We start from the raw sequence: 12,331 nt of genomic DNA on the forward strand, positions 1-12,331 counted from the left end.
CCTCAGATGGAAAAATAATGCCATTTAAAAACAGTAGCTACCTGCAGGATATCAGCACCACAGCCACTGTATAAACCAAGTTATCACCATATATATCATATTTTACACAAATAACAAGTGCCTTCTACTTTTGTTTGCCAACTGCTCCCCTCTGCCCACCATGAGGTATTTTCATAAGCACTGCTATGCAAATTTTTTTACATGTTGCACTAAAAAAAAAAAAAAAATAGCATGCTTATGAAAACACCTTGAGAGAGTGGGGAGGGAGTGATTGGTAAACACAGAAGGCGTGCACTATTTGCGTAAAAATGCAGTACTTTAGTTGTTTCTTTGTATGTTGATTGGTCTGGTGCCTTCCTTGATCTGAATGTATGAAGACATATTCCTCTGAGCAACCAAAAATGGTAAAAATTTCACTTACTTTCTTGATCTCAAAGTTGGTATGAACAGTAGGTGCAGATGGAAGAGACACATCTCAGCTTTAATAGTGTCCAGCAGTTCTTTGAAGTGCATATTCCTTATTTCCTCTTTGAAATAACATTTTAGAAATGCATTCTGAGAAGCTTGGTTACACAGTCAAAAAGAAGTCCACAATGCTAAAAAACTTCAAGCACTTTCAGAAATAGGGAAACAGCATCTTGTAATGTTTTATTTTTTACTTGTGAAAATATATAAAATATATATTACAAGTACAGAAGAGCCCCACAGCTTGAGTCAGAGGAAGCTGACAGAAGGGCATATGGGGGGGCAGGCATTTCCACACAGCTTTCAGTTAAGCCAACATTCAGGGCACACAAGTGACAAAGAAAGCAACAAAAGCACAGGGAGCCTGTGTACATGACACTGAAGAGCTAAGTCAGAGATGACTCTTAGGGCTGTTGAGAATAGAGGTCATCTCTGGAGCAAATGCCGTTTTCACTGTCAGACCATCTGGAAGAAGGTACCATGGGCACAGTGAAAGCCAATGCTTAACCTGACAGCTAGTCTGTTCTCCCCACTTCTCTTTGAGGTCTGAGGTCTTTACTGATTTAAAGAAACGAATAACAAGACTGGTTCTGGCCCTGCAGAATTTTGGTCAGCGGATAATTGTAACAGATTAAATATTTCAAAAGCTTGTAAACACTGTGCTGATGGTGGGGGAAAACATCAAAAACAGTTGCTTTTTCTCTCTTATAGGAGAGATACAGGCACAGATCTCTGGCATGCCACTTATATCCCTCTCCTGACATTTACCTGAAGTGGTAAAAATCAAGGCACAGTGGATGGGGTGATGCAGTTACTTCCATCATTTACCAAGAAAGGAGGCCACTAGGATCTGGCACAGCTGGAGCAGTTGACAACCCTGGATGAGGTGAGATGGGGCTTCACGATGTCCGGTTCAATAGACTCCATGAGGTCACACTCGTTTGCCAGTATGTGTTTCACCAGGCATCTGGAGGCTTCATCAATGTTTATATTTTCCTAAGGGGGGAAAAAAGCTTTTCTTATTCAATATTCTAAAATAACTCTGGAGCAGAGTCCTATGTGTAAAGGAAGGACAGTATTTTTGACAATTCATTTAAATATCCTTTGCTATACCCAAATAGTATTAAAAAAAAAAAAAAAAAAAAAAGCTGGACAATGAATAAGGAAGACGAAGAAGAATTGACACCTTTGAATTGTGGTATTGGCGAAGAATATTGAATATACCACAGACTACCCAAAGAACGAACAAATCTATCTTAGAAGTACAACCAGAATGGTCCTTAGAAGCAAGGATGACGAGACTGCATCTTACATAGTTTGGGCATGTTGTCAGGAGGGATCAGTCCCTGGAGAAGGACATCATGCTTGGCAGGGTACAGGGTCAGCGGAAAAGAGGAAGACCCTCAACGAGGTGGACTGACACAGTGGCTGCAACAGTGAGCTCAAGCATAACAACAATTGTAAGGATGGCTCAGGACCGGGCAGTGTTTTCTTCTGTTGTACACAGGGTCGCTATGAGTCGCAACTGACTCAACGGCACCTAACAACAACAACAACATACCCAAATGGAGCCCTAGTGGCACGCTGGTTAAGAGCTTTGCTGCTAACCAAAAGGTCTGTAGTTCAGATCCACCAGCCTCTCCTTGGAAACACTATGGGGCAGTTCTACTCTGTCCTATAGGGTCACTGAGTCAGAATCAACTCAACAGCAACGAGTTTGTTTGCTTGTTTTTTATACCCTGAACACGCATTTTCTATCTCCTGCACTCTTACTTATTCCTTTCAAAGAACTCTACCTTTTAGGCCTTCACAAATGTAAAAAGATTAATCTTGTTTTATCATATAGGAAGAACAGTGTTTGCTGGACTCACTTCTTGTTGTCTGGGGCCGTCAAGTCAATTTCAACTCATAGTGAACCTATATGACAGAGTGGAATATCCCCATAGGATTTTCTAGGCTGCAAGCTTTACAGGAGCAGATCACCAGGTATTTCTCCCGAAGAGCCACTATCCAGTGCCGTCGAGCCGATTCCAACTCATAGCGACCCTATAGATGAGGTGAAGAGCCACTGGGTGCACTCAAATTGCCAACCTTTGAGTTAGTAGCTGAGTGCTTAGCCATTGCATCACCAGGGCTCCTTTGGACTCACTCAGCAGGGTCAATTTAAGTTAGACATCAATTTGCTTATTTTTACCTACTCTTACACTATAGTATAATATTGCATAGTAACTATAACTTAGGATCGCTATGAGTCGGAATCGACTAGAGGGCACTGGGATTTTTAGTATATAATTACCCTTTGCCATATATTATTTGGTATGAAATACAAATAAGGTGCTTTCATATATATTTCCCACTCTCTTACAGTCAAATGGTAGGAGTGCACTGTTTGACCTCTTTGGACATGTGACTTTCATTGGCCAATAAAATGTGAGAAGTAATGTGTGTCATGTTCATATAAAAGCAATGAGCCAGTGCTCGATTCACAACGTTCTTTTCTCCCTGATTCTGCAATCATGGAGCTGGAACTTCCCTTGGCCTGGGTCCATAAGTCAGGATCAAGTAGAGCCAAGTACCCCAGTAAGCATGTGATAAACCGGCAGCTTGAGTGAGAATTAAGCCTTTGTTGTTTTAAGTCACTGAGATTTGGGCATTGTTTACTACTGTGGCAGAACCTAGATAATCCAGATGGATTCTTTTTAAGGAGGGAAGTATAAAATCACAAATATGAACCTAGTTTCAAGAAAAAAAATAAGCTTTAATTTGGGGAAAATATAGAGCAAGCTTTCGGACCTAAAACATATTGTTTATTCAGTTACTACAGATTTAATTTGTTTTTTCTGCTAGTCAGAAAGCTGAAAGATACAGAATATTTACTATAAAGAGAAGATGACCGGTCAAGTTAGACTTGACTGTTTTTATCACAATTTGCAGAACCTTTCTAATGTTTCCTCATAATTAATATAAAGAGAAAAAAGACCAACTTGTTAAACTGTTTAACTATAAAATCTTGTTTTCCAAACTCAAGTGTAACTACCCATCGCTGGTTTTTGTATGTTATGTCAAGGTTGTTGACATATTTTGAGATCATGAAGTCATATCACAAGGCAAATGTAAGAGGTCGGAATGGCTTCCGAGTGGCATCTCTGCCTAATGACATCAGGTGTAAATATTCATTAGCATGTTCCTCACCCTTCACACCCCACCCTGAGTTTGCCTACTAAGAAGGCTTAAGATAACTCTTGGAGTTCCAGACAACAAGCCCACGTATTTATCTCCCCTGTCTAGAGCTTCGCCTGGCAATCTACTTCCAAAAAATCAGTCACTGAAAACCCTATGGAGCACAGTTCTATTGTGACACGCTGGTGGTGGCGGTGGTGTAAACCTGTTGCCTTTGAGACGATTCTGACTCATAGCGGCCATACAGGACAGAGTAGAACTGCCCCAAAGGGTTTCCAAGGCTGTAATCTTTAACAGAAGCAGACTGCCAGGCCGTTCTCCTGAGGAGGGGCTGGTAGATTCGAATCTCCAACCCTTCAGTTAACAGCCAAGCACTTTAACCACCGAGCCACCGTGGTTCCTTAGGTAGTGGTATACAGCCTTAATAAAAATGCTTTTTAGAATTTCTAAACCTAAAACATGAATTGAAGTTCTGAAGTTGTTCCTTCACTTGCTTGCTTTTTTGTTACGCTGTTGTTACTGGTTTTTATACCAGAAGACTCCATGTCTCTGAGCCTCCCTTTCCTCATCTATAAAATGGTGTTAAGATAATACTGTAAAAGCTGTGAAAGCTGGAACCTGCGTACGGCAGAAACCTGTCAGAGAAGGAAAACTCTAATATTTTCCATTAATAGGGAGCAATAGAAAAGTGGCAAAGCTGCACCCTGCCAAAGGTGGAAAACTTGCAAGACCTGAAAAAATAAGGCAGCCCCATCCAGTTCCAGCTCTCACAGGTTTCACTGTACTTTCCTAATAAAAAATTGATTCTCTTTATATGGTGTAGCAGTCTTTGGTGCCCTCACAATGTAAAAGTGTGAGGGCTAGGTACTTTATACCCAAAAACCCAGTGCTGTCCAGTCGTATACATAATCTTACTTAATCTAAACTAAAGGTAAGGTTAGTTTTTAATTCTTACCGATTTTTGTTGTAGTTGCTGGGGGAGGAGGATGGCATTTCTACTTTCCGCTCAAGTGTCTGCCTCAGTCCACGGAAGCCAGTTCATAGAGAACAGCAGTGCTTCTGGCCCTCTCCCCTGCTGGGCAGGGTTATTGTACCTTAAAGTCATTACTCAGATTGGTATGCCTTCCCCCACTCTTCCTCTTCCTGGCATCATGCTCAGGGGCCACACTTGAGCTACCAGGTCCCATGCAGTAATCTGAACTAGACAGGGCCTGGATCTTTGGGACAGACCCAGCTCAGTTTAACTCTTGAGTCCAACCTCTTGTTTATATGACTGACTAGAAGCCTAATCCATAGGGCTGTGCTCTCTCAGGAAACCCTGATGGCGTAGTGGTTAAGTGCTATGGCTGCTAACCAAAAGGTCGGCAGTTAGAATCCACCAGGTGCTCCTTGGAAACTCTATGGGGCAGTTCTACTCTGTCCTATAGGGTTGCTATGAGTCAGAATCGACTTGATGGCAAAGGGCAAGGGTACTCTTTCAGATTCAGGGAAAGTAAGGATGGGTAGCCTCACTTAGCCTTCCAAACCTTGGCCTCATGAACTAGCACATTTCACTAAAGAAGCCCTGCATTTGGGTAGTTTTAAGAAAATTGCCCAGCCATTAATAAACCAATACTTTGATACCCATTTGGCTATTGCTTTTTCACTGGAGAAGAAGCAACAAAATCGTACTTCAAATAACAAACATGGGATATTATCATATCTATTTACAGATTGAAAATGCAGGTTTAGAAAGATTAAGAAATTTCCGCAGGATCACATGGTGGGTGAGTTGGAGGGCCAGATCTCACATGCAGGTTTTTTTGATTCCAAAGCCGGGCTTACTAAACTATATTCATTTTCAAGACTGTTTTAAAGACCAAGTACAATAACACGTAAAAGTTTTTAGCCCTGTTAGTGCAACGGTTAAATACTCAACTGCTAGGCAAAAGATCGGTGGTTCGAACTCACCAGTCACTCTGTGGGAGAAAAGACCTGGCAATTTGCCCTAGGAGGCAGTTCTGCTCTGTCCTGTAGGGCCACTATGAGTCAGAACCAACCCGATGGCACACAACAATGCAGGCCCAGTAGGTACTAAATAAATCTTAGTTCCTTTCCAAATCCCACTGCCTAGCTGATTCCAATTCATAGCGACCTTGTAGGACAGAGCAGACCTGCCCCACAGGGTTTCCAAGACTGTAATCTTTCGTTCTGTTGTACATAGGGTCATTATGAGTCAGAGCCGACTCAAAGGTACATGAGAACAACAAAATCTTCACAGGAGTAGGCTGCCACATCTTCCTCCCACGGAGTGGCTGGTGGGTTTGAAGTGCTGACCTTATGTTTAGCATCTGAGTGCTTAATCACTGTACCACCAGGGCCCCTTCTTAGTTCCTTTATTTTTCACATATTATAATAAAAATATGCTTATATGACAGGCAAAGTAAGTTCTAAACATTTAAAAGTTCCCTTCTTCACACCCAGTGTAACTTAGATTTGCCAACAGTATTTTTAAACCTCCACTCATATGCTAATGTTCAAGTTAAGAAGGATTTTCTTTTAATAATGTGCAACTTGGCAAAATCTACTAGTAAGGAGACTTAAATGCTAGTGCAGACAAATCAATGAAAATCCGTCATCATGATGTGACAAACAACTAAAACTTAAGCCCAACTGGTGTCAGCCTAATAGCATTATTTTGGTAAAACATAATATGATGCTGGTGAAAGATTACTTGTGAAGTTTAACACATTAAACAAAATTTTACACCTAACTGGTGTAAGTGCTAGGATATGAGACCATGGGGGAAGAGATTCTAGACCACGGAAATGGGAGGAACAAAGGAACATTTGTTACTTGCCATCAAGTCCATTCTGACTCATAGAGATCCAATATGTGCAGAGCAGAATTAATCCATAAGGTTTTCATGGCTCTGATCTTTTGGAAGCAGATTGCCAAGTCAGTCTTTGGAGGCACCTCTGGGTGGATTTGAACGGCCAACCATTTGGCTAGCGATGAGGAAAAGGATTCTAGACCAAGGAAATGGGCAAAACAAAAGAATGGTGGTACCAGTACCTGCTTTTAGACTGCATATATGAAGAAAGTATCACTTCATTGGGATTGGGCCACATTCATTTATTCAATCAATATTATTTCAGTCCCCACTAACTACCAGAAGTACAAAAATAGACATGATAGAATAAGGCCCATCCCTAACTACGCTTATATACTAGAAGAGCTTTTGTAAATGATAAGGCTGGAAAGAGCATCTGGGGCTGGATCACTATAGAGCCTCTAATGCTCAGTTGGCCAGGTAGAATCACAGAGGTTTTTTGCACGGAAATCTCAATAAATCCAACACTATACGAATCTGTTACTAGACAGGATTATACAGACCCCTTAGTCTGTTTTATCAATTAATCTGTTGGTAAGGATTTAGTGACTACCTATAATGCATGGTGCTGGTCATCATGGCATACATATTTCAGATTAGAAATTTTAAGAGGAAGCCAAGGAGAAGAGAAAACACCTGTATTTGCCACAATATGTAACACAATCTTACTACAAAAAGGCAAGGTATACAGTGGTTAGAGCACTGACTTGAAGCCAAACCCATATCACAGCTCCTACACTTTCTGGTTGTGTGGCCTTGGGATACTCTACCACTCTGTGAAAACGGCTTGGGGGCTGTGTCTGACCTCCTCCATCCCCACCGCGGGGAAGGAGAACCAAGATCAATAGCACAAGGCTGAATCCCATGAGGCAGAGGCCAGACAGCCTCCTTTCTCTGCCATCTTTACCGATTCTGGTATCAGCTGTCCCTCTCACAGCACTCTCTATTGGGTTGGATAATTTATTGCAATGGCCACACAGAACTTACAGACCATACTCACAATTTTGGGGTTTATTAGGGAAGCGACAGTTACAATTCAGGCTCAGAGACACTCAGGATACAGTTCTTCCATCAAGACAGCCTTTTCCAAGCCATGTTCACAGACATGCCCCTCCCTGGCCCTCAGACTCTGCCCAAAAGCACTCAGCTTTCTTTCTCCATGGGCCAGGAAGCCCACTGTGAAGTCTCCTGCTGCCAGGTCTCTGCTGCTGGGTCTCTCCTGCCACTGCTTCTCACTGTCTTCAGGGTTACAGCTTGCTTTCTCTCTCTCCTGCTTCCAGGAGCTCCTCAGTACAAGGATCCCAGGTCCAAAGGACACACCTTATGCTCCCAGCTGTTCTTCCTTGGTGGTGGTAGGATCCTCCTCTCTGGTCTGGAATTCTCATTTAAGGGAAAACTGACCAATCTCCTTGGTAGGCCACAATTACGCTATCACACAGTCCCACCTAGTCACCTGGGTGGGAGTTATAAGACCATGGCTAGAAGGGCCACACACAAAAGTAATTAATCCACTACACACTATGCCAAGCATTTAACTGAGTGGTAAAGTAGGATTAAAAAAACACTACCTCACAAGTGATTGTAAATTAATATATGTTAATATTTTGAACATGTGAAATACTTAGGACGAGGTGGGGCATAAAATACACATTCAATAAATGTTATCATATAATACATCATTTAATTATCAGAAGAACACAACAATCTGTATATTCAGTTCCTTCATTTTGCAGCTGAGGAGAGTGCAGATTGAGAAAGGTTAAGGGGCTGGCCCTAAGTCATACACTAGTAAGAGATGGGCCAGGTGTAAGCCCAGAGCTGAATGATCCCATAGCCTGTTCTCTTTCCACTGCATATATTATTTTCCAAAATAAAGAAAGAAACAGAATGGGCAGACAGTTGGCCAGCATGAAAAGAGTTGTTAATGTTGTTGCTAGGTGCCATCAAGTTGGCTCCGGCTCATAGCGACCCTATGTACCACAGAACGAAACACTACCCAGACCTGTGCCATCCTCACAATCGTTGTTACGCTTGGGCCCATTGTTGCAGCCGCTGTGTCAGTCCACCTCATTGAGGGTCTTCCTCTTTTCCACTGACACTATACTTTACCAAACATGATGTCCTTCTCCAGGGACTGATCCCTCCTGACAACATGTCCAAAGTATGTAAGACATAGTCTTACCACCCATGTTTCTAAGGAGCATTATGGTTGTATTTTATCTAAGACAGATTTGTTCATTCTTTTGGCAGTCCATGACACATTCAATATTCTTCGCCAGCACCACAATTCAAAGGAGCCAATTCTTCCATCTCCCTTATTCACTGTCCACCTTTTGCATGCATATGATACGATTGAAAATACCATGGCTTGGGTCAGGCGCACCTTAGTCTTCAAGGTGACGTCTTTACTTTTCAACACTTTAAAGAACTCCTTTGCAGCAGATTTGCCCAATGCAGTGTCTTTTGATTTCTTGACTGCTGCTTCCATGGATGTCGACTGTGGATCCAAGTAAAATGAAATCCTTGACAACTTCAATCTTTTCTCCATTTAACATGATGTTGCTTACTGGATTTTTGTCTTCTTTATGTTGAGGTGCAGTCCATACTGAAGGCTGTGGTCTTTGATCTTCATCAGTAAATGTTTCAACTCCTCTTCGCTTTCAGTAAGCAAGGTTGTGTCATCTGCATATCACAGGTCGTTAATGAGTCTTCCTCCAATCCTGATGCCCCGTTTTTCTTCATATAGTCTAGCTTCTCAGATTATTTGCTCAGCATACAGATTGAATAGGTATGGTGAAAGGATACAATCCTGACGCACATCTTTCCTGACTATAAAAAAAAAAAAGCAACATGCAAGCCCACAGTATAACAAACTGACAGACACATGGGGGATACAAAGAGTAGGAACATAAACCAGAGTCTCAAAGAAAGACTGGTTTGTGATGTTGGCAGATTTCTCTCTTTTTTTTTTTTTTCTTTCCTTTTCTCTTTTTAAACACCACTGGAGTCACAGCCAAAGGGCCAAATGAGAAGAAAGGATAAAAACACAGAGCAAATTTCCCTCTGCCTTCTGTCCAAGGCCACCCTTGCTAATCAAACTCTGGCTGATAGAATTGCAGGTTCAGACCTTTAGCCAAATAGATTGCAATATAATTGAATGCACTCCTTGGCATCCATGGAGACGCAGCGCAGCCCGCATTTTCTAGGTGATTGTGTAGAAACGGATCTGCTGGCTCAAGTGTAAAATACTACCTGAGAAGTTTTGTTTGCATCTGTTTTAGGGAGTAGTGACAACATCCCCAGTAGCATTTTTTGCTCTAAAGGAAATTTAAATATTCTGTAACTTCCAACACATATACCCTTGAACTGAATATAGCTGCAATCTATTTACATATTTGCAATATGATAAGATGGTCTATTGTGCTGACTACTTTAGGTTGATGCATGCTAATCTTTGTGACTATGCTCAGAATCTTTCCATTTATATCAACAAGCAAGCGTGATTAACAGTCTTACAATTCCTAAGAAAGCATTTTACCAAAAACCAAATGGTAGTAACTACTAAAGTTATTTTTGAGGGCCTACTAAATGCTGGGCATATAGCATGTACTTTATGAAATCATCTTCACATTCAATCCTCACAATAATTATTAAAAACCAAAAACCAAACCTGTTGCTGTCGAGTCAATTCCTACTCATAGCAATCCCATTGGATGGAGTAGAACTGCCCCATAGACTTTCCAAGGAGCACCTGGTCGATTCAAACTGCCAACCTTCTGGTTAGCAGCCATAGCAATTAACCACTATACCACTAGGGTTTCCACAATAATTATTAAGGAGCTATTATTGATATTTTAAAGATAATGAAGCTGAGAGACAACACAGTTAGGAAACTTACCCAGAGCAGAACAAGACCTTGGCCAATCTGTCATTCTAGCCAAGACTGGCCTAATTCCAGTTCCCATCCTGCTCCGATACATTACATTTTGGTCTCTCCAAGTTAAAACAGATTTAATTCTAAATCAGTAGCTGTCAATCCTAGCTGCATATTCAGATCATTTGAAGAGTTAAAAAAAAAAAAAAAATCTGTTACCAGAGGTCTACTCTCAAACATTGATCTAATTGGTCTGTGGTGGGGCCCAGCGTGGGTATTTTTTAAAGGATCTCCACTTCCTTCAAATATGCAGCGAGGTTTGAGACACATTCTTATAAATTAAGAATGTCTTTAAAATCAGTGCCTTTATTTCAATTGCAGGCTTTCTGGAAATATCATTTAATACTGCAGTTCAAGTTGACTCTGATCTTCGTATAGAGGAAGACATATAAGTCTAATGATCTGAGGTCCTGGGTACTTGGCAGTTCTTTAATTAGCTCTTCAGAACATCTGTCCGGTGGCAAATTATTTAATCTCTAACCCCCAGTGCCAGAGGGCAAAAAATCCTAGCAGAAAACCTTTACATCTGCCTGGTCAGAAGCTGGCAAAGAATTCATCCTCCGTAATCTTTCCAAATACATGAACCTCAAACAAAACACCAAGTGGACCCGAGCCTCTGAGGTTAGGGCACGAAATTCCTCAGCCCTGTGAAATTTTAATTAGAGCAGATGGCTCACTGGATAATAACATCACACTAACAAGTCTTACACAGAACAGGGATTTTCAAATTCTTTCTCTATGAAGATTCAGTACTCGTTTATTGAGCGCATAAGCGTCAAACATTTTACTAGCTTTCATTCACCTTAGCTAATACCTAACATGGGAGCTAGCACAGTGGCCACTTGTATTATGGTCTGCTTAGCATTTCTGCCCTTACTCTTCCCTACACCACCTCCTCCCTTCTCTTTGCAAGCATGAGCTTCTATTAGGGCTCCCCAGTACTGTGTCCTTTGTCTCAGACACTGTTCCCCAAACTCTGCATTCCACTTAATATTCACAGTTAACACTGAGGTGAGAGTTAGTACCTTCATTGTACAGATGAGGAAAGTGAAGTTTATAGAAGCTAAATGGCATATGCAATGTCTCAATGATAGTAAGGGTCAGAACATGCTTCTAAACTCCTATTCTTTAAGCTCCTACATTTTCTCTTTTTCTTCACCTTGCTGCCTTCTTAGGGCCTATGACTAAGAGTTAGTGCCCAATTCAAGGTCTACTTGAACTCAAAGTCCATGGTTTTTCACTTTTACACATTTTCTCCATGAAGCAAAGACATAAGTGGAGGCTGTGGTGGCAGAGAAACAAGGTCTGAATGATGCCCTATTGTCTGAAAGTTATCAGACTTTAGTCTCACAGGCACTGGGAGGTGCAAGAAAAGTCGCATTGTCATTGATATCAACACAGGTCATAATCATGTTGTCTGACTGGAGGTTTGGAATAGCTTCAAAAATAAAGTGAGCCCCAAAGATTGTGTCCCTCTGACAATCTTTGTGTCCCCCCGACAATCTTTGTGTCCCCCATCCCCACTAGGACTCCTTAGAGGGAAATTAGACATTGCTAATTCAACCGGCTCTCTTTGGCACATCAGGAAATTAAGGCAGAGAGGGGAAGTGACTTGCCTGGCATCATACAGGCTACTGAACCTCACAGGGAACATGCTAGCATGCTTCTCACCTCCTCTGTCCTCAAATGCACTTAGCTCTGCTGCCTGCACACCCCCTTGTTTCTGGAAATATGCTCTTCTCTCAGCGCTATGAAACCTGTCTTCAAAGCTCCCAGCACTTGATCCCCATTGGCACTTAACCACTGTATCATTACTGCCTGTTATCTGTCTCCTTGAAGACAGGAATTATATATGATTATATTTGTGTTCCTGGCTCCCA

At 41.6% G+C, this 12,331-nt stretch overlaps 1 protein-coding gene across 1 annotated transcript in view; it reads right to left on the reverse strand.

Annotated features, from left to right (window-relative positions):
- Window positions 1–1,243: 1,243 nt before the first annotated feature.
- The window catches only part of RAB38 (RAB38, member RAS oncogene family), a 72,389-nt gene continuing 61,301 nt past the window's right edge, over window positions 1,244–12,331 (reverse strand). Inside the window, exon 3 of the mRNA XM_049889586.1 lies at window positions 1,244–1,461. Within this exon, the coding sequence (XP_049745543.1) occupies window positions 1,309–1,461 (153 nt within the window). The 3' untranslated portion in view covers window positions 1,244–1,308. The remainder of the gene's footprint in view (window positions 1,462–12,331) is intronic.

This window comes from Elephas maximus, chromosome 7 (assembly GCF_024166365.1).
Source record: "Elephas maximus indicus isolate mEleMax1 chromosome 7, mEleMax1 primary haplotype, whole genome shotgun sequence".
Taxonomy (NCBI): Eukaryota; Metazoa; Chordata; class Mammalia; order Proboscidea; family Elephantidae; genus Elephas; species Elephas maximus.